The sequence below is a fragment of the Schistocerca americana genome, chromosome X (assembly GCF_021461395.2).
Source record: "Schistocerca americana isolate TAMUIC-IGC-003095 chromosome X, iqSchAmer2.1, whole genome shotgun sequence".
NCBI lineage: Eukaryota > Metazoa > Arthropoda > Insecta > Orthoptera > Acrididae > Schistocerca > Schistocerca americana.
In genome coordinates, this window is record NC_060130.1 from 633390298 (window position 1) to 633415851 (window position 25554).

Below are 25554 nucleotides of genomic sequence, written 5' to 3' on the forward strand. Positions count from 1 at the left end.
TCCATGACTTACTGTTGTCTCTTGTGTGGGCAGTGGAACATTCAAAATGTGGATGGTGCACTTACATCCCATTGGTTTCGATTTGAGGCTGCTGTTTGCATCCGTGTGCCTCATCCTCGAGCAGTTTCACAGTTTGAAGAAAGAACATTATAAAAGTCCACAGTAAAGTCATTTTTTAAATCCATTACATACTGACAATGATTTTGCAACACATCTTAGCTAGGTATCCTGTGTGTCAGCTGAACTGCCATTGATACCTCTCTCTCTCTCTCTCTCTCTCTCTCTCTCTCTCTCTCTCTGTGTGTGTGTGTGTGTGTGTGTGTGTGTGTGTGTGTGTGTGTGTGTGAGAACTGGTGTTTTGTCAGGTGTAAACTTACTAAATTGCTATATTATTATTTCTGTTTTACAGTGTTGGAGATAAATTGCACAGCCCTGCAGCTGAACGCAACAAAGAACCAATTCTCGAGGTGTTAATGCAGTACATTTTTAACAACAAGGCAAAGGAAGAAGCTCTGACAGTACTAGAAATAGCCTCGGGAACAGGCCAACACATTGTGTATTTTGCCCAATATTTTCCAGATGTGCAGTTTCAACCATCTGAATTTGAAGAAAGCTACGTAAGAAGTATTGGAGCGTACATTTCTGAGAGTGGTGTCCGAAATGTGCGTGACCCAATTGTAATAGATATACGTACTCCATATAGATTCTGGGCCTTTGGAGCATTCACAGAAAATTCTGTGTCTTTTGTTATCAACATCAATATGATCCACACAACTGAAAGTGAATGCACTGAACACCTATTCAAGAACGTACAGAAAGTTCTGAAACCTGGCGGTCTATTATTTCTGTATGGGCCTTTTGCATTTAATGGAGTTATAACTCCAGAGTCTAATGTTAGCTTTAACCAAAGATTAAGACAAGAGAATCCTGCATGGGGCCTAAGAGACGTAGAAGATCTGAATGTATTGGGATTTAAATATGGTTTGGCACTAATAGCAGCACACGATATGCCAGCTAATAATCACATGCTTGTGTGGAAGAAAAAGTAATTTCATTGGAGAGTGCTTTTCATTAACAAAATTTTTTCCACATTTATTTCAGTATTAATAAATCAGATGTTAAATGTCAGTTTGGTTGTTAACAATGCCAGTGTTGTTCCTGTGTAACAGTATTAGCTGACGCTTAGTAGAATGTTGTGTTCTTAAAATAAGATTGTCTAGTTGCATGTATGGTTAATGGTTTGTGTTCTATAAAGTCTGTGATGTTTGATTGATTGTTTAAAATTGTGAAATAATAGAAATATTTGTGCTTTATGCAGGTACTATATAATTTATGCATATACTATAACTGCAGGTTTTCATTTGGTTTTGTGAAGCCATCTGTAAATGTGTGAGCAAAGTAGAAAAAGCAAAACTTTTGACTTTGTCATTCAGTAGCAGATATTGACGTGAAACTTAAAATCCATAAGAGAAACTGTCATGATACTTCTGATACATCTTCCAGACACAATGCACTCAAATCCCACTGATAACAAAGAATCAAATGATGAACTGCATAAACTCTGTGTAGCCCACAGGAAAAGTTTTTCAGATATTTGCATTCTTTGAGTCCAACTATGAAATTTCTGAATTTTCAAATGAAACTGTATCCTTTGATCTCAAATAAATGTCTTTATTGTGACTGTAAGATTTCATTACTTTCAGCCTACATTTACCTCAATTTTTGACTCCACATGCACATTAGTATTTCACAAAATATCAGAAATCATATGGCAAGCTGGTACTAAGAAACTGAAGAGACTCAGCAAGGTGGATAAAAGATGCAGAAGGGTTATTTAAAGGAAAGAAACAGGCTAACTATTGTCAATAGAGAAGATAAACTGGATGAAAGGGAGATGAGTGATGCAATACTATGGGAAGAATCTGATGAAGGATTGAAAGAAGTTGAAAGGCACGTGGAGTTGATGACATTCCATCAGAATTATTAATATCCTTGTGAGAAACATTAAAAAACTGTTACACCTGATAATAAGGGTATACAAGATATGTCAAATACCCCCAGACTTAAAGAAAAATATGTTACCAATACCAAAGGTCAGTGTTGAGAGATAGGAGCGCTATTGAACTACCATCATGTTTTTATATCATCAGAAGGATATATAGACTGACAGAAGATAACTTTGGGTTCTGGAGGATCGTAAGAGTGTGTAGAGTGGTACTGACACTATGACAAACTTAGAAGATAGGTTGATAAAATTCAAACCTACATTTCACCGGTCGCAGGTTCGAATCCTGCCTCGGGCGTGGATGTGTGTGATGTCCTTAGGTTAGTTAGGTTTAACTAGTTCTAAGTTCTAGGGGACTGATGACCTAAGATGTTAAGTCCCATAGTGCTCAGAGCCATTTGAACCTACATTTCACAGCACTTGCAGATGTACTAAAAGGAAAGCCATTTACAGTGTTGGCTGGAATGCACGCTTTAGAATTTTTTGAAGTGGTCGGTGTAAAAAGGTATCGAAGGTTATCTACAAACATTACAGAAATCAGACTGCAGTTATGAGTTGAAGTTCACAAAAGGGATGCAATAATTGAGATGGAAGTAAGATGAGATTGATTACTACCTCCCCAAAAAGAAACCAAGGAGGAATTTAGAAAGCGAATTTAAGTTTAAGGATAAGAAAAACAACTGAGATTTGCAGATTAAATTGTAATTCTGTCAAAAACGGTGCAGCACTTGGAAGATTAGTTGAGCAGGATGGATAATGTCATGAAAACAGGTTATGAAATGGACATGGAAAGAAATGAAACAAAGGTAACTGAGTATAGCCGCATTAAGTCAGATGGTGCTGCAAGGATTAAGTTAGGAAATCGGATGTTGAAAGGAGTAGATGAAATTTCCTATTTGAACAAGAAGATAAATAATGTTGGGAAAAGTGAACATTTAAAATAAAACTATCAATAGTATGAATAACTTTCCTAAAAAAGAAATACGTGTACATCTAATTTAAGTTTTAGGTTTTTTTTAAAGCATTTATCTGGAATGTAACAGTGTAAGGAAGCGAAATGTGCACGATATCGTTTGATCATTATCTCATTTCATTTGGATACTGAATGTGGAAAAGATTTTCTATAGGTATTGTCTGATGTGACACACGTAACGTCACAGTAAGTTTGAACAAATCTGGGTGAACTTTCTGTGTTCAGCTTCAAAGACAACTTCATCTCCCAATCATTCATCAGGCTGGCAGAAGCTGCCATGCAGCATTTAGCCACAAAGGCTTCTGCATACATGTGTTACTTGATTTTGTCATGGCATTAGACACACTTTGATTTGATACAAACTGTGCACCCCCAGGAATGTCTTGCAGATGATGAAACTCATGACTTTACAAAGTGCTCAGGAAGGAGTGTAAAAGCCTATACAACAATAGCAAGAAATTCAATGAAATCCTGCTGCCAAATATGTAGGGTAATCCTAGACCAGTGCACCATCTGTAGATCTCATATGAGAGCACAAGGAAGTAAACAAGTATCAGGGTGCACCAGACATATCCCATACTAAATATAAACAGTAGCCTCTGCAGTGTTAGGTGTAAAAATTTATTGTAGCTTACTTAGAACTGTGGTAAAATGTGCGGTCATTCATGTGGGGGCTACACTGCTAAAACTTGCATACAGATATTGCAAGAAACAAAAAAAAAGGGCCTAGGAAGACTATTGCACCTCTCAATCATGTTTTCGGCAGTAGGCCACAACTGCTGAAATGTAACAAATCCAAGTTTAATTTAAAAAGTTTGATGAAGCCTTTTGTTTGGCAATCAGAAATGAGCTTCTTGCTTTGAATTTGTGAGCGAGTCCTGTGATGTCATCTCTGAATACGTCATCTCTGCTACAAGTGGACTCAGCTCGCTCAGGAAGAAGAGCAAGTACACAAGTTTGCACGTATAATAGTGGACTTGTGGCATTCCCGCTACATACACATCCTTTTTGAAAACAATTTCTGACATTAAAACGTAAATTACTGTTCATTTATTTCACTTAATCAAGATTTCGGCTTTAGCCATTTGCAAGTGGAAGTTGAAATGTCATAACGTGTTTGATGTACCTAAATGACATTGAAAGTGAATATTGTTACAGTTATACATATATTTATATAGATAAGCTTGTTTTGTAATATTTATTATTAGGGACCAATGCAAAACTTGCGCACTTTTATAGTTTTAAATAATAACAGCATTTGGAATAAGTGTAGTCATTGACATAAGGGTAGTTCTGGGAATGAAGGGAAAACATCTTTAAAAATGAACCAAACAATGTGAAATAATGTGTCATGTCTCATGAGTTCATGATTATTGCTGTGTGTCCAGTAATGTGTTTTGTGTTCATAATGTTCATCCCAGCTTGTACGACAGGTGGAGATCAGGGACTGTCATTAGGATCTCATAAACTTAACTTGGCACACATTTTCAGTTGCAATAAGCACGTTAGGCATACTAGCAATAGGCAAATCGTAATTCAATGTGACAATGACTAGTATATTTGTTGTTTCAGAATGTATATTCATTTAGAAAAGTCAGCTTTTCTGATAGGCAGAAATTAGGGCTCATACGGAAGTGTACAGACAGTTTTTTTTTACCCTTGCTCTATTTGCGAGTGGAACAGTAACAGAAATGACAAGTAGTGGTACAGGGTGCACTCCGCTGTGCACTGTACGGTGGCTTGTGGAGTATTTTTGTAGATGTAGATATAATGGACTACCACAGTGGTCACGGTTATTATCTATAAGGATGCTGTATACAAATTAACCAGTTAATAAGTACTGTAAAACATAATGCTATTTGTGATAAGATAATATGAAAGGGGATTCTCTTATTCGTGATTAATGAGTTAGCTTCATAAAAAGTAGGTACGAAGCTGAGCATCCGTCATGACCTTTTGCCCATGATAGTTAAATCTCTTTTATGATAAAATGTTCTACAAACAGTAAGTTTTAGTGCAATATCAGTACACAGTGTCAGAAGCTGGTTAATCAGCCTCTCTAACGATACCTCACTCATCCCTTTACAATTAGTGTGTGTTGAGAAAAAGTGATGTTAACTTGAGAAATAATATATATGATGTTCTAGTCAGAGAATGTCTAACAATTAAGTTGACATATCCATACTTTCGGGGTGTTATCAAGTGTGTAACAAAAATACCAGAAAAAATGACATGGGGATGAAGTGCAATCTCCAAATGGTGATTAAGTATTAAAATAAATTTGAGAAATTAATAATAAGCTGCACACCTCACTGTTAACCATGCAAATTGTCATGACCAAATCAATACAGAAATAGTGAAATTTTTTTGCTGTAGGGATGTAAGAGTGACATTTATTTGTGCCCAGTTTTCACTTGTCACAGCACATGTTTTGTTGCGGTGGAGGTGGAATAAACAAGAATACAACCATTTTGTTTGCATTTGAAAACATTTGTATGTTTTACGTCTGGAACATGGACTATATTGTGGAACTTATTCCAGAAACGACTCCTCATCTAATAGAAAACATTTGCAATTGTATACTTTCCATCAATTAATTTATTTTCATCTTACACCTCCATCATCTCATGCAACACAGCTTTGATAAAAGCCATCTGATCCTGACAGGCGGTCAGTTTGCCTTGTCATCAACTGGAACTCGTCACTGTGTTCCTTGAACCACTCCATCACACTCTTGGCTGCGTGACATGGTGCATTATCTTGTTGAAAAATGTCACTGCCATCGAGAAATATGATTGTCATGAAGGAATGTACGTAGTCTGCAACCAGTGTGCGATACTCCTTGGCCATCATGATGCCTTGCACAAGTTCCACTGGACCTGTTGATGCCCACGTGAATGTTCCTCAGCAGTGATGGGATGGCGAGGCGCGGCGACTCAAGCGCACCGAGAATTCCTCGAGCCTCTAGTTCTCAAGCATTTTTCAAGAAGCTTACAAGAAACGACTCGGCAGTGTGTGCTGCTGGGCGCCAGTTGGCTGCGACAACATACACTGCGACGCTGTTGGTTTATGGATTGAATGCCGCCGCTAGACAAACGCGCTCGCTGTTCGCTGTGCTCATAACTAGCGTGTCTCAGGTTTCATTGGAGTAAAGATGTTATTCAAATCAATATGGACACTCGAAAACGAACATCATGGTGCTGGCAATACTTTACGGAGGATGGAGATAACGTTACTTGCAACATTTGTCGTAAAAATTTCCGTAATGTATCAAAAAATACAACTGGCATGTTTAGACATCTTAAACTGCACAATTTATCGAGTAATAAAACAGTGACATCCGTGGATACAGAGGCTCATTCTTCCAATAGTGCGAGGCGGACAAAATAACCAGGTACGTATGGTACAAAAGGTGAATTCCATGCAAAAGTTCGGATAGTGTCTGAAGCAGTCCGCCACGCTTAAAAAACATTGATTTTTTTAATCGTACTCCAATAACATACAACGTACCCCAAAATCAAACCTATACTATCCTAGCTTTTGCACGATACGATATGTAATTTTATTGTACTAGTTGTCGACCATAACGTATCCCCTTGCAGGAGCACTGATCTAAGTCTTACATTTCTCTTCATAGAGGAAGTAAATCGCAACAACAGCTAGATGAAGCACTAGTGGCCATGGTAACAGACAATTTGCTTTTAATCATCGAGGGCACTGATTTTCAACATTTTGTTTCACAGTTGGACCCACAATACTCGATACCAAATCGAAAAAAGTTGCGCTTATGATTGAGGACGATTACCATAAACAGAAAGAGGTTGTAAACTTGGCTGTGGAAGACTCTACTTGTGTTTCTTTAATGACCGATATTTGGACCTCACTCAATAGTGAGGCATATATTGCTGTAACCGGTCATTTCATTAACACTAATTGGTGCCTGAAAGCTTTAGCTCTCAAGACATTCCATTTCCCTGAAAAGCATACAGCGCTAAATATTAGTTAGGCGTTAGATAACGTGATTTCGAAATGGAACATTAAAAACAAAGTTGTAAGCATCACAACTGACAACGCCAGTAAAATGACGGCAGCTGTACAACTTATTCACAGTCGGAACATGGATATGCAACATGTGCCTTGTTTAGCACACACACCATCAGTTTAGTAGTGAAAAGTTCTTTGAACAGCAACAGTGATCTATGCATAATGTGGGGAAAGGCCAGAAAATTTGTTAACTATTTTAAAACAAGTTGCAATGCTAATGAAAAACTCCACGAGATCCAGGATCTAGTGAAAAAACCTGTTCATAAATTTATTCAGGAAACCGAAACCTGATGGAACAGTACATTTTATATGGTCTAGTGGAGCAAAAGGAATGCATTGCAGCCTTTTTATCATCTTTGTTTTCAGGTGTAGAGAACCTCACAGCTGATGAGTGGCGAATTTTGAGCGAATGTTTATGTGTACTGGAGCAATTTGAAGAGGTACCAAGTGCAATCTCAACTGAAAACTATACCTCTCTTTATAAAGCTCTTCCAGTAATCAGACAGCTAATCCTAACCATATGCAATGGGAAGTGGGCTACCACAACAGTGCAAGAGCTACTGCAACATCTGCACAACTCAGTAATAGCCCGGCTAGGATTAATAGAAACAAACAAAGTACGTGCCGTTGCCACAGCTCTCGAACCCAGATTCAAAACATAACCATTTACGAATCCCATTCATTCAAAACATGCCGTTGCAAGCCTAAATGCAGAGTGCACAAACATGGTAGAGACCATATGATCTACTCATTCGGCTGCTAATGACACTAGCCACGAGTACCATTTCGTACAAAACGCCAGTAGTTCCTTATGGGCTTCTTTCAATGAAGAGGTTTCCAATAAAAATCTAATGAAAAGATGTTGTAATAGCATAGACCTGGAAGTACAACGATATTTGGAATCACCATACCTACAACGCACGGATAATCCTTTACACTACTGGAAAAAAAATGAAAACAGTTACCCAGGTGTAGCTGTTGTGGCAAAAAAATATCTTGAAATACCTGCAATTTCTGTTCCCAGTGAAAGAATATTTTCGAAAACAGGACTACTTATAAACAAACAAAGAAGCAGACTAAAAGGCCAATTGGTTAATAAAATCATATTTCTAAACAAAAATTGACAGCAGTGCAGCAATGGGATGTAAAAGTGCCTTCCACTGAAAAACTTTTTTTTCCTTTCTTTCTTCAGTAAGTAAACACATGCACGCAGTTTCTGTATATAAAAGGCTATAGCACTTCTCTGTTACGTTTAAGCATTTATGCATGCATGCATACATGCAGAATGTACAAGGTAATTTTTTTGTAAGAATAAAGCTTCTGTTTCATGCGTATTCTGTGCTTTGTTATAAACAACAATTCTATGATTTTTGCCTTATGAGACATATACTAATACTTCAGTACACATTAATAACAGTAGTACAGTTGATATCAATCATAGAATTTCAAAGTTTTCCGTGCATGTACGTACAACGAGTACAACCGTTGCGGCTCAGTGCTTCGTGTACTGAAGGTTTGCGCAATTTCTCAGAGAGCGCAGCACTGTCAACTTCTCGAGTGTACCCGAGACATTCTCGAGAAATTGCTTTCACGTCGCGCGTTTCTTGAGCGCGATCATAGCCCATCCCTATTCCCCAGAGCATAATGGAGCCGCCGCCAGCTTATCTCCACCTCACTGCGCACATGTCAAGTAGCTGTTCTTTTGGAAGACAACAGATCCACACACTCCCATCTACATGATGAAGAAGGTATTTGGATTCATCAGACCATGCAACACAGTGCCACTGCACCAAGATCCAGTGCCAAAGGTCATGTGCCCATCTCAGTTGTAGCGCTGATGTCATGGCATTAGCATTGGCACATGCATGGATTGTTGGCTGTGGAGGTCCATCGTTAGGAGTGTTTGGTGGACTGTGTGTTCAGACACCCTTGTACTCTGACCAGCATTAAAATCTGGTGTTAGTTCCGCCACCTGTCCTGTTTTACCAGTCTGCCCAGCCTACAACGTCCGACATCTGTAATGAGCGATGGCCGTCCAACCCCACGACATCTGGATGTTGTTTCACATTGGTATCACCATGTGTTGAAGACACTCGCCACAGCTCTACTTAAATGCCTGACAAGTCGTGCAGCGTCTGAAATGTTCATTCTGAGCCTCCAGGCCATCACAATTTCCTCACAGTCAAACTCAGATAGATTACATCCCTTCCCCATCCTACACATGGACAGCAGATTCACTGATGCTGCATGCACCGTGCATGTGCCTGACTAGCAGTCGTTCATCAACAGGTGATTCTGCTGTTGCCTGAATGAGTCTATATCAATAGTAGCCCAGTGGTCACGATGTTCTGGCTGATCACTGTATATGGCATGTCTTGTGTCTGTAATCTTCATTCATGGTTGAATTGTAATAGATCTTCCATGGGCTTTGTCATACCCATGATTTGGCAAGAACCATCAAACCATGTGAATGTGAATGACTGTTACTTTTGTATGATAACTCCAGTATTGCGTGTTATTTCCAAGAAGAAAAAGTCTTTCTTGACATACAGGGTGTCCCAGCTATCTTGTCCACCCAAAATATCTCTGGAACAATAACAGCTATTGGAAAACGACTTTCACCGGTATCAATGTAACGCTGGGGCCCATGAATGTACATATTTGGAAACATTCTAAAACGAAAGCATATGTGTTTTTTAACACAAACTTATGTTTTTTAGATGGACCTCCTATATTTTTTTCTTCAGCAATCCATAGCATGACAAAGCACATACACAATGGCGTTGATTGCATCGCAATATTCCCATTACATCCCGAGATATTGAGACGCGAAGTTGACGCTTGAAACACCCGACATGCGCTGCTAGCGCACATCCTGAGGCTCAGGCGTGAACCCCATGCTGCCCGTAATCGCGATGTGATTGACATGCGTAATCACACTTCCATTCTTATCAAGAGGTCCGAAATGGATAATACGGTCTGCTGCCATTCTGCATTAACGTCGTACATTCCAGCAGGTATTTATCCCATAGGCTAGGGGTGATGCGGTTCTGTAGCATATCTGTGTACCGCAACGTTAGTCACAAAGTTAACTTTGCGTATCGTTAATCCAAACTAAAAATGTAATACCATTCAACGTTAAAACTTTACTTTACTGTAGATCTAACGCAAGTGACAGTTAATCATTCACTCGTAACAGTAAAATTCATGTTGATGGTTTTAGTGAAACAAGCAAGTGGACTAAAAGTTTTACCGTTGTTTAGGTAAAAATGTTTTGATTTGGGAAGTCAGGTAGGACACAGAAAACGAATGTAAACATGTTTAACCAATTAGTTTTATTATCACATAATTATCAATGTTATGTTTATATAATGCGTTAAATGACAAATTGTTGCAAACAAATGTTTCTTAACATCACTGGCTAAAATGGCCCTTTGTAGAAACTTCCACTGTGATACCAGCACTACATACTAAACATAGCACTCACATCTCATGCTCAAAGTGATGCCCATTGGCTCGCATACATAGGGTCATTCTGCGGATGAAGGATGCCCTACTTCGTGCTACTGTTTCCTCTTTGATGGCTGTACAATTATCAATAATGTGTTGCTTCATGTCCTCTAGTGTTGTTGGTTCATGTTGGTTAACAGCATCCTTCACTGCTCCCCAAAGAAAATAATCCAGCGGTGTAAGGTCCGAAGATCGGGCAGGCCACCTAACTGGGCCACCTCGTCCAATCCACCTACCAGGGAACTTACGGTTCAGAAGTCGTCGTGCTCCTAAGGCATTATGTGCAGGGCATTCGTCATGCTGATACCACATGACCATTCTCCGGTTCAGATGTACGGTGTCCGAGAGAACAGGAAGATTGTGTCGTATAAATCTGGAGTATTGTCTGCCATTTTGGATGCCGTTTTAAAGAAAGGTGCGATAATGGTATCTCCAATAATCCCACACCAAACATTAACTTTCCACGGACGTTGATGCTCTACCTGACGGAGCCATTTTGGATTGTCTGCGGACCAATAATGCATATTCCTCATATTGACAATTCCTTTGTTGGCGAATGATGCCTCATCGGTAAAGAGAACATTTGCAAAAAAATTTGGATTAGTCAGAAGTTTTTGCTGAGCCCACCGACAAAATGTTTCCCTATTGCAGAAGCCATTTCCATGAAGATCCTCGTGTAAATGAACATGGTAAGGATGAAATTTATGACGTTTAAGAATATGCTGTGCACTTGATTTCGATACACCAACTTCAGGTTAAATTTGACGTGTGCTGATTTGAGGATTCACAGCCATGGTAGCGAGCACAGCAACTTCAGCACATTCATCTGTGCATGTTCTAGGACGATGTGGAGGTCTTGGATTTAAGCTTCCCGTTTCACGTAGACGAGATGTGAGACGACCAAACATCTGGCGTGAAGGCGGTGGCTTGTCAGGGAATCGTCTTCTGTACAGTCGTTCTGCCTGAGCAGCATTTCGTCCACCTACAACAGGGTACAGTACAGGTATGTAGAGTAGGGTAGAAAACAGACATATTAATTTAAGAAGCATAATGTTCGCTAACAGTACTATCAACAAACAAGCAATCTCATAACGTATTTCCCGTCAACGTACATTCTCCATAGATCAGCAGCATTTCTACCATATCTTCATGTGTGTACATTATACTGTACAGTATAAGTTCAACAACACAACGTTTATTCACAATGTGTACTACCTCCGTGTCGTCACTAGATTAGTCTGATGCACGACTACACTGGCAAGTGGTGTACTGCACGCCAAAGCAACAACAAATGGGATGCTCGCAGGGTGGTGGAGTATACGAGTTTGCATGGGTCGCAAATCATAAACAAGAGGAAGTGGTAACTGTGCCAGTAGTGGGAACTACGTTGGACACTTGACTAGGTAGAGACAGGCCCTGCGCGACAGACACAATGGGTCATATAACGCATTAGATAAATTTTATTTTGGGTGTGCAGGATAAATAAGACAACCTGACGGGTGTACACCGATCGGTACTGGTTCATATTGTGTACGTAGATACGTAAAACGTGCAAGAGGGAAACCATTATGTGCTTATGAGAGTTGATGGCAGCAGACCGTATTATTCGTTTCGGACCTCTTGATAAGTATGGAGGTGTGATTACACTTGTCAATCACATCTCGATTACGGGCAGCATGGGGTTCATGCCTGAGCCTCAGGACGTGCACTAGCAGCACATGTCGGGTGTTTCAAGCGTCAACTTCGCGTCTCAATATCTCGGGATGTAATGGGAATATTGCGATGCAATCAACGCCATTGTGTATGTGCTTTATCATGCTATGGATTGCTGAAGAAAAAATATAGGAGGTCCATTTAAAAAACATAAGTTTGTGTTAAAAAACACATATGCTTTCGTTTTAGAATGTTTCCAAATATGTACATTCATGGGCCCCAGCCCTACATTGATACCGGTGAAAGTCGTTTTCCAATAGCTGTTATTGTTCCAGAGATATTTTGGGTGGATAAGATAGCTGGGACACCCTGTGTGCTAACATACCTAAGGCCATGCGACCAGTGCCTCACAGAGACAGACTGCCTCTTCCTGACTGATCTGATTGTAATAGTGAAAGATCCTGATTTTTGTGCAACAGTGAGTGTTCAGAGATTCAGGAAATAATACTGTGAACTTAACACTAGAACGACGGAGTTTCTGACAATCCTAAAACGGCAAAAGGGGTCATTTTGACCCCACATAAAATAATTTCATATTTGACTTAAACAGGTACTTTTTTTAGTGTTTATTAATCTATACTTTATTTCTAGTAATCACAACAATTATTTACAATTATAAATAATAATAACTAATTTATTTGAATGACAATGTATCACACAAATTTATTGTTGCTACTGCTAACAACTTTCTTAACTATAGAGTTTAATTTATTAACTATTCATACAACATTCTAGACACATTTAGTATATTTGGTCCATTTCATTCTCACATGTGTTTACAAACAGCTCTGTATTACTTTTCACTCAAGTGAGAGATCTGGAATAGCCGAAAGGTAAAGCTGAACCTTTGGTGTCAAGACAACAGTGGAATTGTATTGGTAAGATGTTAAATGCGACTGCATTCCATAACCACCATATGTAGTTCGTTCAGTTTTTCGAAAGTGAAAAGAACTTGGTATTTTGGAGTGATGTACACAGACTAATGACAGGTATGGGAATTTGACTATAAAAGTGACCAGTGGAGGTTGCTCATCGACTCCTCCAAAGAACGTCTCAAGTGTATGCTGCTGCATTATGGCAGTGTGTTACCATGGATTCCAATTGGTTATGCACCATACATGAAAGAAACATATGATAACATGAAAAAATTGTTATTACTATTGAACTGTGACAAGTTTAATTGGCAGATTTCTAGGGATCTGAAAGTCATAGACATATTACTGGGGCAGCAACAAGGGTACACCAAGTTCTGTGGCTTTCTGCATCTCTAGGATAGCTGCACCAAAGCACTTCACTATAAAAAGATTGCCCTAAGTGTCAATCACTTGAAACAGGATCTCACAAAGTTATGCATGAAGCACTTGTCAAATCCAAGGACATAATTCTCCGTGCTCTTCAAATTAAATTGGGCCTTATGAAAAACTTTGATAAGGCCATGGACAATGATGAAGCATTTGTCTATTTGCATGATAAATTTCCATTTCTTAATGAGGTGAAAATAAAAGACAGGATTTTTGTGGGTCCCCAGATATGCAAACCATACAAACATAAGCATTTCAACACAATCCTGGCAGTTGATGAAAAGTTACCATGGGATGCCGTTGCTCAGGTGCCAACAAACTTTCTAGGAAATAAGAGGGTAGAAAACTACAAGGATCTTGTGGCAAATCTTCTGCACTGCTGCAGTAGACTGGAGTGAATGTGTCCTTAAATTTATGTTTCTTAGATTACCACATGGACTTCTTTCTTGACAACTGCGGTGCTGTAACCAACGAGCATGGAGAACGCTTCCACCATAAAAGTTTGGACATGGAAATGAGATACCAGGAAAAGTGGAGTTCATCAATGTTAGCCGATTGCTGCTGGACACTAATCAGGTAATCAGCAACAGAAAACGGCAAAACCAGGCAAAGCGGTTGCACTTTCAGTGACCTTCCTCCAACGGATAAGACCAAGGTAAATATAGTAAAACCCCGATTTTACACTTTTCCAGGAACTCGAAAAAACATGGCGTAAACTGCTGGAAAATGTAAGAGGCAGGAAATTACTTTTTAAAGTTTTACTAGTTATGTATAGGATCCCCTTTCCATTTTTGTACTTTTGTACGATATATGTAGATAATAGGCAACAAAATACTTATCAGGGAATGTTTATTATTTAATAAAGGTTATCTGAATTTAGTGCTATGTTTAGCAGGTGACATGACAATCACCGACACTAAAGCACAACAAATCACATTAAAAATAATGCAAACAAAGCAGCTGCCATGTTGATTTATGTGTTTGCAAAGCTAAAGTGATGCAATTGGCTGTTATTTATTTTCATGTACCTGCTTTCCTTTCCTGATTTTCTTCAGCTGGCATACGTGACACAGCTGTTTCTGCTAGAATGATGGATTTTCAATTCCTTAGACTGCAAATGAAGGTGGAAAATATACTACATAAAACAAGTTAAACAAAAATGGGAATTCCACGTAACTGCAAAAGAATGAAATACTGGGTAACTGGAGCTTCGGTGCTGTGTGAGGCTGTTGTCTGTATGGAGGCTGAGGAGAAGCTGGAAAACTGCAGTGAAGTGCAGGAAGGCTTGCAGAGGATCAACAGTTTGTGCAGTGGCTGGCACTGTGAATCAGTGTCAAGACAGATCTCCATGTTGATGCACGACTTTCAAGTGAGCAACAGTTTGTCAGTGAAGAGATCATCTCAGAAACACTTCCAATTTCCATCAGCTGAAGTCTTGGTACAAGAACGGCTCTCTACACAACAATGATCTGTGCCTATGCACATTTTTGCGTTTGTGCAAAAGCAGTCATTTATGTTGTATTTTTTTCTTCATCGACAATGTGTCTATAGGTAATAAGTTTCCAGTAACATTACCATGAGAGAGATACAGATGGTGAGATGGGTCATGGCTAAGACAGTGAATTTGTTTTATCAGGTGCATAGTACGATGACATAAATTTATTTATCAGAGGTCATCAAATGATTGAACGTACACTTAGAAGAATGAAGTAACTGTTTTGTCTTAGATGAATACAGTCCAAAGTAATATAACAAACCATACGGCTATGTTACCTGGTTTGTGCTTCATGAGTAAAGGTTGTGACAATTGCATTCTTCTGATGCAATACATCCATCATTTTAGTAGGACCGAGGCAAGAATTGAGACTCTGCTCCTGTGTATTTAACAAGATAATATTAATGACAAAATCTCTGTGATTGAAACCAAAATGTCTAGTATAGGGCACTGACTTGTGATTGCGTAACTTAAGCCATAGCTATTGTAAATGTAAATGAGATGAGTGAGAGATAGTTATGGACAGTTTACTTCATGGAGTACAGCTGGTGAGTGCCATGTCTAGACTTTTGGGAGGGGGCCTCGTGTGAAAGTTTACACTGTCATCTCATATCTATAACTAAGTAGATTGATGACCAGACAAAAAGGTAGCACCATTGCAGTTTATTTGTTGCAGCAACCATGATGCTGCCCCTGGATTCCAATGTCTGTCTGATGTCTCTCCTGCAAAACAGTGCTGTGACGGGAGACCTCAGCAACATCTTTGGGCACACATCTGACTGATGTTAGGCACTTTTCCTGATCAATGAATCCCACTCACAAGAGTTTCACTAAGATAGCAATGACAATGATACAGTTAACTCTGAAACACACACTGCCTGAAAAAGCAGAGAAATGTGATTATGATTTTTGTAGAAAAGTTGCTGAACACATTAACATTGTTTTGTATTTAGTAGCTGCAGAGGACTGTTATCATCAAGACTGCTATGCTAAATTAGTGTCAAACCCGCCCTCTGTTTGAAAAGGGTCCCACCCTCTTGGTACAAACTTTGATGTTGCTTTGCGAGAAGAATGCAATTTTCTAGATTCTTCAAAGAAATGCCAATTTCACTGCATGATTTATTGCAGAAAATCAATGAATGACAACCCCCCATGTACAGCCTAGCCCCCTTTGGACAAAATCTGCACTGAGGAGAAATCCCTTGCCCTGTATCCTGAAGGGCCCACAAAGGCCTTCACAGACAGCAACCTCCCCCAAATCTAGTCCACAAACAAATTTCCAATGCCACAGCCTCACACAACCCCAGTCCTCCCACCACCCCTACAAATCGGCTAAAAGGAGTGCCCCCTCTTCACCCACTATCACTCCAGACTGAAACAAGTGAACCATATTGCTCACCAGGGCTTTTTCTCTCTTCCTGCCCTGAAAGAGGGATGTCATACCCAAGATCCTTCACCCTTTCTAAACTGGTGTTTCATCACCCAAGCAGCCTACGCATCATCCTAGTCTATCTCTATGCCACTCCCATTCCCAACCACTTGCCACAGGGATCATGTCCATGTAGCAAAAACTCAGCACCTACTACTCTAGTCCCGTCACGGGCTTTTCCTATCCCATCAGAGGCCGGACCACCTGTGAAACCAGCAGTCATATAACATCCCTGGTGCTATCACTGCTATGATTACCAACCAGTTGTCCACCAGGATGAATGTCCACCTGCAAACTGTGGCCAAAAGCAAATAGACCACCATTGTGGCACAACATGCAGCTGAAAATAAAAAGCTTTATTTTAATGGCTACTTCACAACCCAGGTCATATGGATCCTTACAACATATTCTCTGTTTCTGAAATTATCCAGGCCTCAACCTACAGTTTCTGTGCCCTCCACTCTGTCACTCCCACCAAGTTAAGTCGCCTTCAGCATGTGCCCCTTCCTGTTGGTTGCTATAAACATGCCAGCCCATATACCTGCCACCCCTCCCTTCCACATTCCTAGCCAGCAAACTGGTCATCTCCATCTGAGTCGCTAGCTACGCATTCCCAGTCCATCTCACTCCTCCTACCTCCCTCTCCCTCCACCCACCCCACTTGACAATACCCCACCACAATCAGTCCACCTGCCAATAGCACTGACATAGTCAGTCTAGCTGGCACCATGTAGGGGCATAGAGAGAGAGCGGGGGGGGGGGGGGGGGTTGTGTTTTTGTTTTTGTTAGTCTAGCTCGTCTTGTCAAAGGATAAATCTGAAAGCAAGCAAATTTTCTTTCTTTTGTTTGTGCCTATCGACAACTCAATACTTCCGCTTTTCAATGAGTGGTCTCCTTTAATGTTAAAGTGTTTATCTTAGTTAAAACATGCATATGAATTTCTTTGAGCAGATCTTCACTAGAAATACTTTTTGTCATAATAGATGTTGTGGTGTCGCCGCCAGACACCACACTTGCTGGGTGGTAGCTTTTAAATCGGCCGCGGTCCGGTAGTATACGCCGAACCCACGTGTCGCCACTGTCAGTGATAGCAGACCGAGCGCCACCACACGGCAGGTCTAGAGAGACGTACTAGCACTCGCCCCAGTTGTACAGACGACTTTGCCAGAAGGGGATCACTGACAATTACGCTCTCAATTGCCGAGACGGTAGTTAGCCTAGCCTTCAGCTACATTTGCTACGACCTAGCAAGGCGCCGTATTCAATTGCTAATTAATATTATGAAGCATGTATCATCAAGAGCGATGTTCTACAATTATGGATTAAAGTTAAGTATTCCAGAAGCTACGTACTTTTCTTTATAGCATTCATTACATATCCTGTTTCAGACCTCACGCCAACCTGCGTGAGTTTAAGCGCATGCCTTTCGGCTTCCTCTCATTGTGTCTAGGCTGTCTTGCCTAGTCACAACATTTTTGGCGACTCGGATACAAACGGTCGTATTGCTCTAATTTACTTGTGTCATGGCTTCGCCACAATCTCCAGATGTACTGTCCGAATTTTATCGCTTGCAGAATAAGCAGACGCAGGTGTTATTGGATGCCCTTGGACAGCTCGTCTAGGGTCAACGTGCAATGCAAACCGATGCGGCAGCCGCCGCTCCACCGCTACCGCAGCCACAACACGCAGTTGCACCACCTTTTCGTCAATTTGATGCGGCAATGGAGAGCTGGACGGAGTGGTCACGCCAATTTGGATTCCATCTCGCCGCCTACAGAATTCAAGGTAATGAGCGGCAGCCTCACTTATTGTCATGTGTCGGCGTCCAGACGTACCGTGTGATAGTGAAATTGTTTCCCGGCCGCGACGTAGCAACTCTGTCCTACAAAGAAATTTAGTCTGCATTAGATGCATATTTCAAAGAATCTGTCAATGTAGTTGCAATAAGGTATACGTTCTTTCGTACCAAACGTACGGCCGGTCAAACTAATAGGGAGTGGGTTGCAACTTTGCAAGGCCTTACTAGGGATTGTGCTTTTGAGTGTGAATGTGGACTCCCTTATTCAGATACTATGGTGTGTGATGCAATTGCACAGAACGTTTCTGATGTTCGTTTACGGGAGCAAATTTTGGAACTAGTCAATCCCTCCCTTCAACAAGTGATCGACATATTGGATAGGCAAGACACACTTGACTTTGCTCAGGAATCGTTTGAAACTTCGCCAGCCGTGTGTCACGTTCATCGGCCCGCCGGGCGAGCTGCACGGAACAGTAAACAGCCCTCGCACTCGTCCGCGCAGCTGCCGCCAAGCTCTCAACCACGTGTCCCGCGGCAGCAAGCAAATGCAGTGCTAAAATCATGCCCGCGGTGTGCAACCAGACATTCGCATAAAAATTGCCCGTCACGTCAAGCTATTTGCTTTTTCTGTAATAAAAAAGGACATGTTCAGAGTGTTTGCCAGAAAAAGCTCCGATCGGACACTCACAACGATTCCAGGCCCTTTGCTTCGTGCCGGAATCGAACCAAGAATACTCAGGCTCGTGAACCTTCGCCCATGGACACTCATGTAGTTAATTCCACTCCGTCCAGTGCCACTCTCTCTAAAAGTGACTGTGTGCGTCCCACAAAAAGTGTGTGTCGACGTCGCCGGAAATCACGTCAATTAGCAAGTGATTCTGTACCAGAGTCTGTTCACGTTGCACGAGACAGTCGCTCTTGTCGTCAGCAGGACAATAAATTTTTTGTAGATTTGGACTTTAATGGCAAGGTCATACCATTCCAGCTCAATACCGGAGCTGCATTTTCATTGATAAATAAAGACACGTACAAACAACTGGGCACACCTCCCTTGCGTGCCGCAAATGTTAAGTTAAATAGTTATTCCTGTCAGAATATCCCTGTGTTAGGACAGTGCAGCCTTCTTGCAACATACAAGGGACAAACAAAACTTGTGTCTTTTTACATCCTTCGTTCTTCTTCTGCTGTGGACTTGTTTGGTTTAGATTTATTTCAGTTGTTTAACTTGTCTATAGTAAATCAGGTCCTCTCAGTGAACCAGACTGTGCCTTCAGCCAGTGTTTCTAGTCTATGTGAAGAATTTGCAGACATTTTTGCACCGGGCCTTGGTTGCGCTAAGAACTATAAAGCACATTTGGAACTGAAAGTAAATGCGCAACCGAAATTTTTCAGAGCGCGCAATGTTCCCCACGCATTGCTTGATGAGGTCGCAAAAACAGTACACGATTTGGAATCACAAGGTGTGATTGAACGTGTGCAGGCTTCTCTCTGGGCATCACCCTTAGTAATTTTGTCAAAACCTTCCGGAAACTTGAGAATTTGTGTGGGCTTCAAAGCTACAGTGAATCCACAACTAGTGATTGCAACTTTTCCTTTACCCCGCCCGGAAGACCTTTTTGACAAACTGTGCCCGGGTAAATATTTTTCGAAGTTGGACCTGGCAGATGCGTACTTGCAAATACCTGTGGACGACGAATTGGTGGTTAACACGCATCTTGGTTTGTATCGGTTCAAAAGACTGCCATTCGGGTGTGCATCCGCCCCTGCATTGTTTCAGCAATATCTACAAACTGTTTGTGCCTCGGTCCCTACAGCAGCAAACTATCTGGACGATATTGTGATCTCCGGAAAGACAGAAGACGAACATTTAGCCAATCTCAGAACATTATTTCAGGTCTTGCGACAAAATGGTCTTCGCTTGCGGAAGGACAAATGTGTGTTTTTTGCTCATGACTTACCATATTTGGGACATGTAATCAATGCACAAGGCATACATCCGAGTCCAGAGCACCCCCGTGCCATACAGGACTTGCCTTCACCGCAGAATTTGAAGCAGCTACAGAGTGTTTTGGGAAAAATTAACTGTTATCATTGCTATGTTCCCCATGCCTCTTCCATTTCAGCTCCGCTTCATCGCTTACGCTGTAAAGGTGTTCCGTTCGTCTGGACGACGGAATGTGAACGCGCCTTTCGCCAGTTGAAATCGGCGTTGCTTTCAAATACTTGCCTTACGCCATTCGATCCCCAGATACCCCTTTTGTTGATGGTCGATGCATCGGATTTCGGGATCGGTGCTGTGCTTGCGCACAAAGATGGCTCGCTTGATTGCCCTATTGCCTTTGCGTCGAAATTGCTCTCGTCTGCGCAAAGAAATTATTCACAGATTGAGAAAGAAGCTTTGGCTCTCGTATTTGGTGTTACTAAGTTTCATGATTTCTTGTATGGTCGTCACTTTACCATCATCACAGACCACAAACCTTTGACAATGCTTTTTCATCCGAACAAGCCTGTACCTCCACGTACAGCGCAGAAATTCATTCGCTGGTCTATTTTCCTCTCGCAGTACCGCTACGATATCTTGTATCGGCCCACTGCTAAGCACGGAAATGCCGATGCGTTGTCCCGTTTGCCTGTTGCTGAGGATAGAGCATTCGATTCTTCTGAACTTGCTTGCATGTTCATTGATGCGGAAAGCGATGACGTGGTCGAGTCGTTTCCGATTGATTTTCGTCGTGTAGCTGCAGCCACAGCTGCTGACCCTGTCCTTGCTACCATTTTGCGTTTTGTTGCTACGCAATGGCCCTTGTCGAAATCACGGATCGAGGATCCGTTGGTTCGCCGATTTTTTGCTCACAAAGAGAGACTTTTTGAATGACGTGGTGTTTTGTTGTTGCGTTCTGATAATGATCAGTCTCGGGTCGTGGTCCCACGTTCGTTACAGTCCTCTGTTTTACGGCTTCTCCACCAAGGACATTGGGGTATAGTGCGAATGAAACAACTTGCTCGTCAGCACTGTACTTGGTTCCGAATCGATCCTGCGATTACGATTATGTGCTCTTCTTGCATGGCGTGTGCCGAACAACAATCCGCACCACCGCGGAAATTCTTTGCGTGGCCAAAAGCCACTTCCCCTTGGCAACGCTTACACATAGATTTTGCTGGTCCATTCTGGAATGCTCGATGGTTGGTTGTGGTAGATTCTTTCAGTAATTTTCTTTTTGTTGTCAGGATGTCTTCCACGACGTCATCTGCCACCATCCAAGCGTTATCCGCTATTTTTTGCATTGAAGGTCTTCCACAGACTATTGTTTCCGACAATGGCCCACAATTCATGTCCGCAGAATTTCAGTCGTTCTGCAAGGCCAATGGTATTCAACATCTGACATCCGCGCCGTTTTCGCCTCAGTCAAATGGTGCCGCTGAACGATTGGTCCGGACTTTCAAGTCGCAGATGTTGAAGTTGAAAGAGTCGCATTCTCGGGAGGACGCGTTGTTGCTCTTTTTGTCTTCGTATCGCTCTCAGCCCCGAGGTGGTCGCTCGCCGGCTGAGTTGCTCCACGGTCGTCCTCATCGAACCTTGATGTCTTTGCTGCATCCGCCGCATCAGGTTCCTGTGCTGCGGCAGACGCCTGCCTTTGCTCCAGGCGACGTTGTATACTATCGCAACTATCGAGGTTCACAGCGTTGGCTCGCAGGACGCATTCTTTGCTGCCTCGGCCACGCTATGTATCTGGTTTTGGGGGCCTCTGGTGAGGTGCGTCGGCATCTCAATCAGCGGCGCCTCTGTCGTCGCACGGGTTCTGCTGCTCCCCGTCTGCTTTCAGCGACGGTGCCGTCCGGTCAGCGCCCTGGGGACCCATCTACTGGCTCGCCTCATCCCCAGGTGTTACCGACGCTGCCTTCCATTTTGCCCCATGGCGACGCGCCGCCACCGCTGCCGCCGCCGCCTGTTCTCCTGCCGGCACCGCCCGCAGTGGACGCTTCACTGCAGCCGCCGGGCACCTCCCTGGGTCACGCGCCGCCGATTGCTTCCCGTGACCAGCTATCCTCCGACATGGACCTCTTGCCCGCTCCGGACCAGATGACGTCTTCGCCCATCAGGTACCCCGACGCGATGGAGGTCGAATCTTCGGCCCCTTCTATCTCTTTACGGGCGCATACACCGCATGTTGGCGTGCACCCTGGACTAGGTTTTCAGGCATTTCCTAGCTCCCCTCGGACCGAATGGCAGGGTGCGGGTGGCACAGCCTCGCCTCTTGTTAGGCTCCCCACCTCGTGGCATACGTCAACATGGGGTCCTCCCCACGGCGGGCGGCATCCTTATAACACAACCGTTCGCCAATTTGCGGGGGAGGAATGTGGTGTCACCGCCAGACACCACACTTGCTAGGTGGTAGCTTTTAAATCGGCCGCGGTCCGGTAGTATACGTTGGACCCGCGTGTCGCCACTGTCAGTGATAGCAGACCGAGCGCCACCACACGGCAGGTCTAGAGAGACGTACTAGCACTCGCCCCAGTTGTACAGACGACTTTGCCAGAAGGAGATCACTGACAATTACGCTCTCAATTGCCGAGACGATAGTTAGCCTAGCCTTCAGCTACATTTTCTACGACCTAGCAAGGCGCCGTATTCAATTGCTAATTAATATTATGAAGCATGTATCATCAAGAGCGATGTTCTACAATTATGGATTAAAGTTAAGTATTCCAGAAGCTACGTACTTTTCTTTATAGCATTCATTACGTATCCTGTTTCAGACCTCACGCCAGCCTGCGTGAGTTTAAGCGCGTGCCTTTCGGCTTCCTCTCATTGTGTCTAGGCTGTCTTGCCTAGACACAACAGATGTCTTCATAAGATGAACTGTTTTTCATAAAAACAGAAAAATAAGGTTGAAAAAATTGAATTAAGGGGTGGGATGGGTGGATGCTCACCCACTAGGGCAGGGGAAATTTCTGTTTCTCACTACTACATGCAGTATGAGTATTTGCCTAAAGTTTGAAAAGCGTATAAATTATTTACCCCATTTTTATTAATTTGCCTGGGGTATAAGAAAGGCGACAATCTGCAGGTTGTGCACCAATTAACTGGTATTCTTAACTGCTTTAAAAAACAGTGTTATCTCAGAGAAATAACACAGATAAATAACTGTCAACTATATTTACTGAATAGCACATATTTGGAACAATGGATATGGCATGTCATTAACAACATGGCTCAACACCATATCTTATTTGTATTACAATTAGAAGATGCAAATCACTCCATTGCTGTTTAAGCCCCCCAAAAAATTCAAGGTAAGAACATTATCATCCTTTTTTCTCCCCCAGTCTCCTCTATGAGTGGGAGGAGCAAGCTGTTTGAGAGCATGCTAACTAGCCTTTCCAGCCATAGGTTTTAACAAATTTTATTTTTATTGCATTTATTTCCCTTTTCTTGCAAAAAGTATGTAATTTGTTTTTTAGTACCCTGTACTGCAAGGAAGCAATGAAGAGGATGTTGTTATGGGTGGCCGGTATCCTCTTTCTACAACACAAATGCACATGTGGATTAATACGGTTCTTTATTTACATGGAATGGATACTTAACTTGAAGAGAACCATGTGTTGTGGTACAATCTCATCGGTAATAGTCCTCTTGCAGACGATATCAGTAATCTTGCTATTACCAACTTTAGTCTCATTGTTGGTAAAGTACAAGTCCCACTATAGTCACTAATCTGGTTGCTATGCGCTGTAGTAGCCTGTGACATGAACTGACAGATGCCGACTGGATGAGTGAGGCCTTCCGGTCAACAGCGGCGACCTTAACACATGCTATCAAGAGGGAGTTGGCCACACCATTGTCACGTAAGGAGGATGTGAATGACAATGGGCGGAGGGGAGGGGGGGGGGGGGGTCTGATGGCAGCACTGCAAACCATCGGACCTTCAATCAAGTACGTAAAGAGCCAGTGCGTTCATGTATCACTCCTCTTTCCCAGTGCCCACGGTTGCCATAAACCCTGAAATGAACAAGATAGTATGGCACAAAGCGATATTTGCGGACCATTACTGGCACCGGATGCTGCAGTGTGTGTAGGAGTGTCCGATGGCAGCAACCAGGCAGAAGTTACATCGATGGCGGCAACCAGGCAGAAGTTACGTCGCTGATGAACGGTAGGAGGCGAGAAAGAGTTGCAGCGCCTGTTCCTGTGTGCGGGTGGTGCGAAGCTTGGTGATCTGTTGTTTAAAAGTGCATACGAAACATTCTGCTTCTCCGTTGGACTGGGGGTGAAACGGAGCACTTGTTAGATGACGAATGCCATTTCGTTTACAAAACTGTTCAAAATCATGCAAAGTGAACTGCGACCTGTTGTCCAACACAAGTACTTCTGCCAAACCTTCTATGCAAAATATGGAGGACAACGCTTGAATGGTGCTACGTGATGTGGTAGAAGCCATAGGCACTGCAAATGGGAACTTGCTAAAAGAGTCTACCACTATGAGCCAACGAGTGTTTTGAAATGGTCCTGCAGAGTCAACGTGCACTCGTTGTCATGGAGATGGTATGAGCCAATCAGAAGGCGAGATGGGCGTCAGCATTGCCATGCTTTGCATAGGTCTGTACACAATTTCATACTAATTTTGTGAAAGCAACAAAGCCCAACGTTGAAATTTTTGAGCAGTGTGTGTAGGAACCAGCTTTGGCGGATGAAACAAGGACTGCAAAGGCTTGTGATCTGTCACTAAAAAGAACTTGTGACCATACAAATAGTGATGGCATTTCATTACACCGTGCACAATAACAAGAGTCTCTTTTTCTATTTGAAAATAACTACAATGAGTTTGAGTTAACAACTTTGAGGCAAAAGCAATAGGTCTGTCTTGTGCACCAGTTCTCTGCAAAAGCACAGTGCTGATTCCGCAGGAAGAATCATCAACTTGCAAAACTACTGGCTTGGCAGGGTAAAAATGCACATGAAAGGTACATTTTTGTGACACAGGTGATGCAGTAGGACTGCGATCTGAGTGGCATTCGGTATGAACCGAATGTAGTTTGTCAACTTGCCTAGTACTGACTGCAGTTCAGACACATTGCAAGGAACAGGTAGGTCACAGATTACAAGGAAATGATACTGGACGGGGTGCACACCCTGACTGTTTATCATATGACCTAAGTACTGTAGTTCAGTTTGGAAAAAGTCAGACTTTTCGAGACGACACTTGAGTCTTGCTGCTGACAATACTCGAAAAAGAGTACACAAATAGGCAAAGTGTTTCCCTGTGCGTACGACCTGAGGCAACAAT

The 25554-nt window shown here is 42.2% G+C and overlaps 2 protein-coding genes across 3 annotated transcripts in view; both read left to right on the plus strand.

Annotated features, from left to right (window-relative positions):
* Positions 1 to 1680, plus strand: part of LOC124555012 (methyltransferase-like 26) — a 63157-nt gene extending 61477 nt beyond the window's left edge. For both annotated transcript variants that reach the window (XM_047128758.1, XM_047128757.1), the window contains exon 3: positions 410 to 1680. In XM_047128758.1, the coding sequence (XP_046984714.1) occupies positions 410 to 1049 (640 nt within the window). In that variant the 3' untranslated portion in view covers positions 1050 to 1680. The remainder of the gene's footprint in view (positions 1 to 409) is intronic.
* Positions 1 to 25554, plus strand: part of LOC124555011 (dnaJ homolog subfamily C member 21) — a 238674-nt gene that overhangs the window by 76468 nt on the left and 136652 nt on the right. The window lies entirely within an intron of this gene.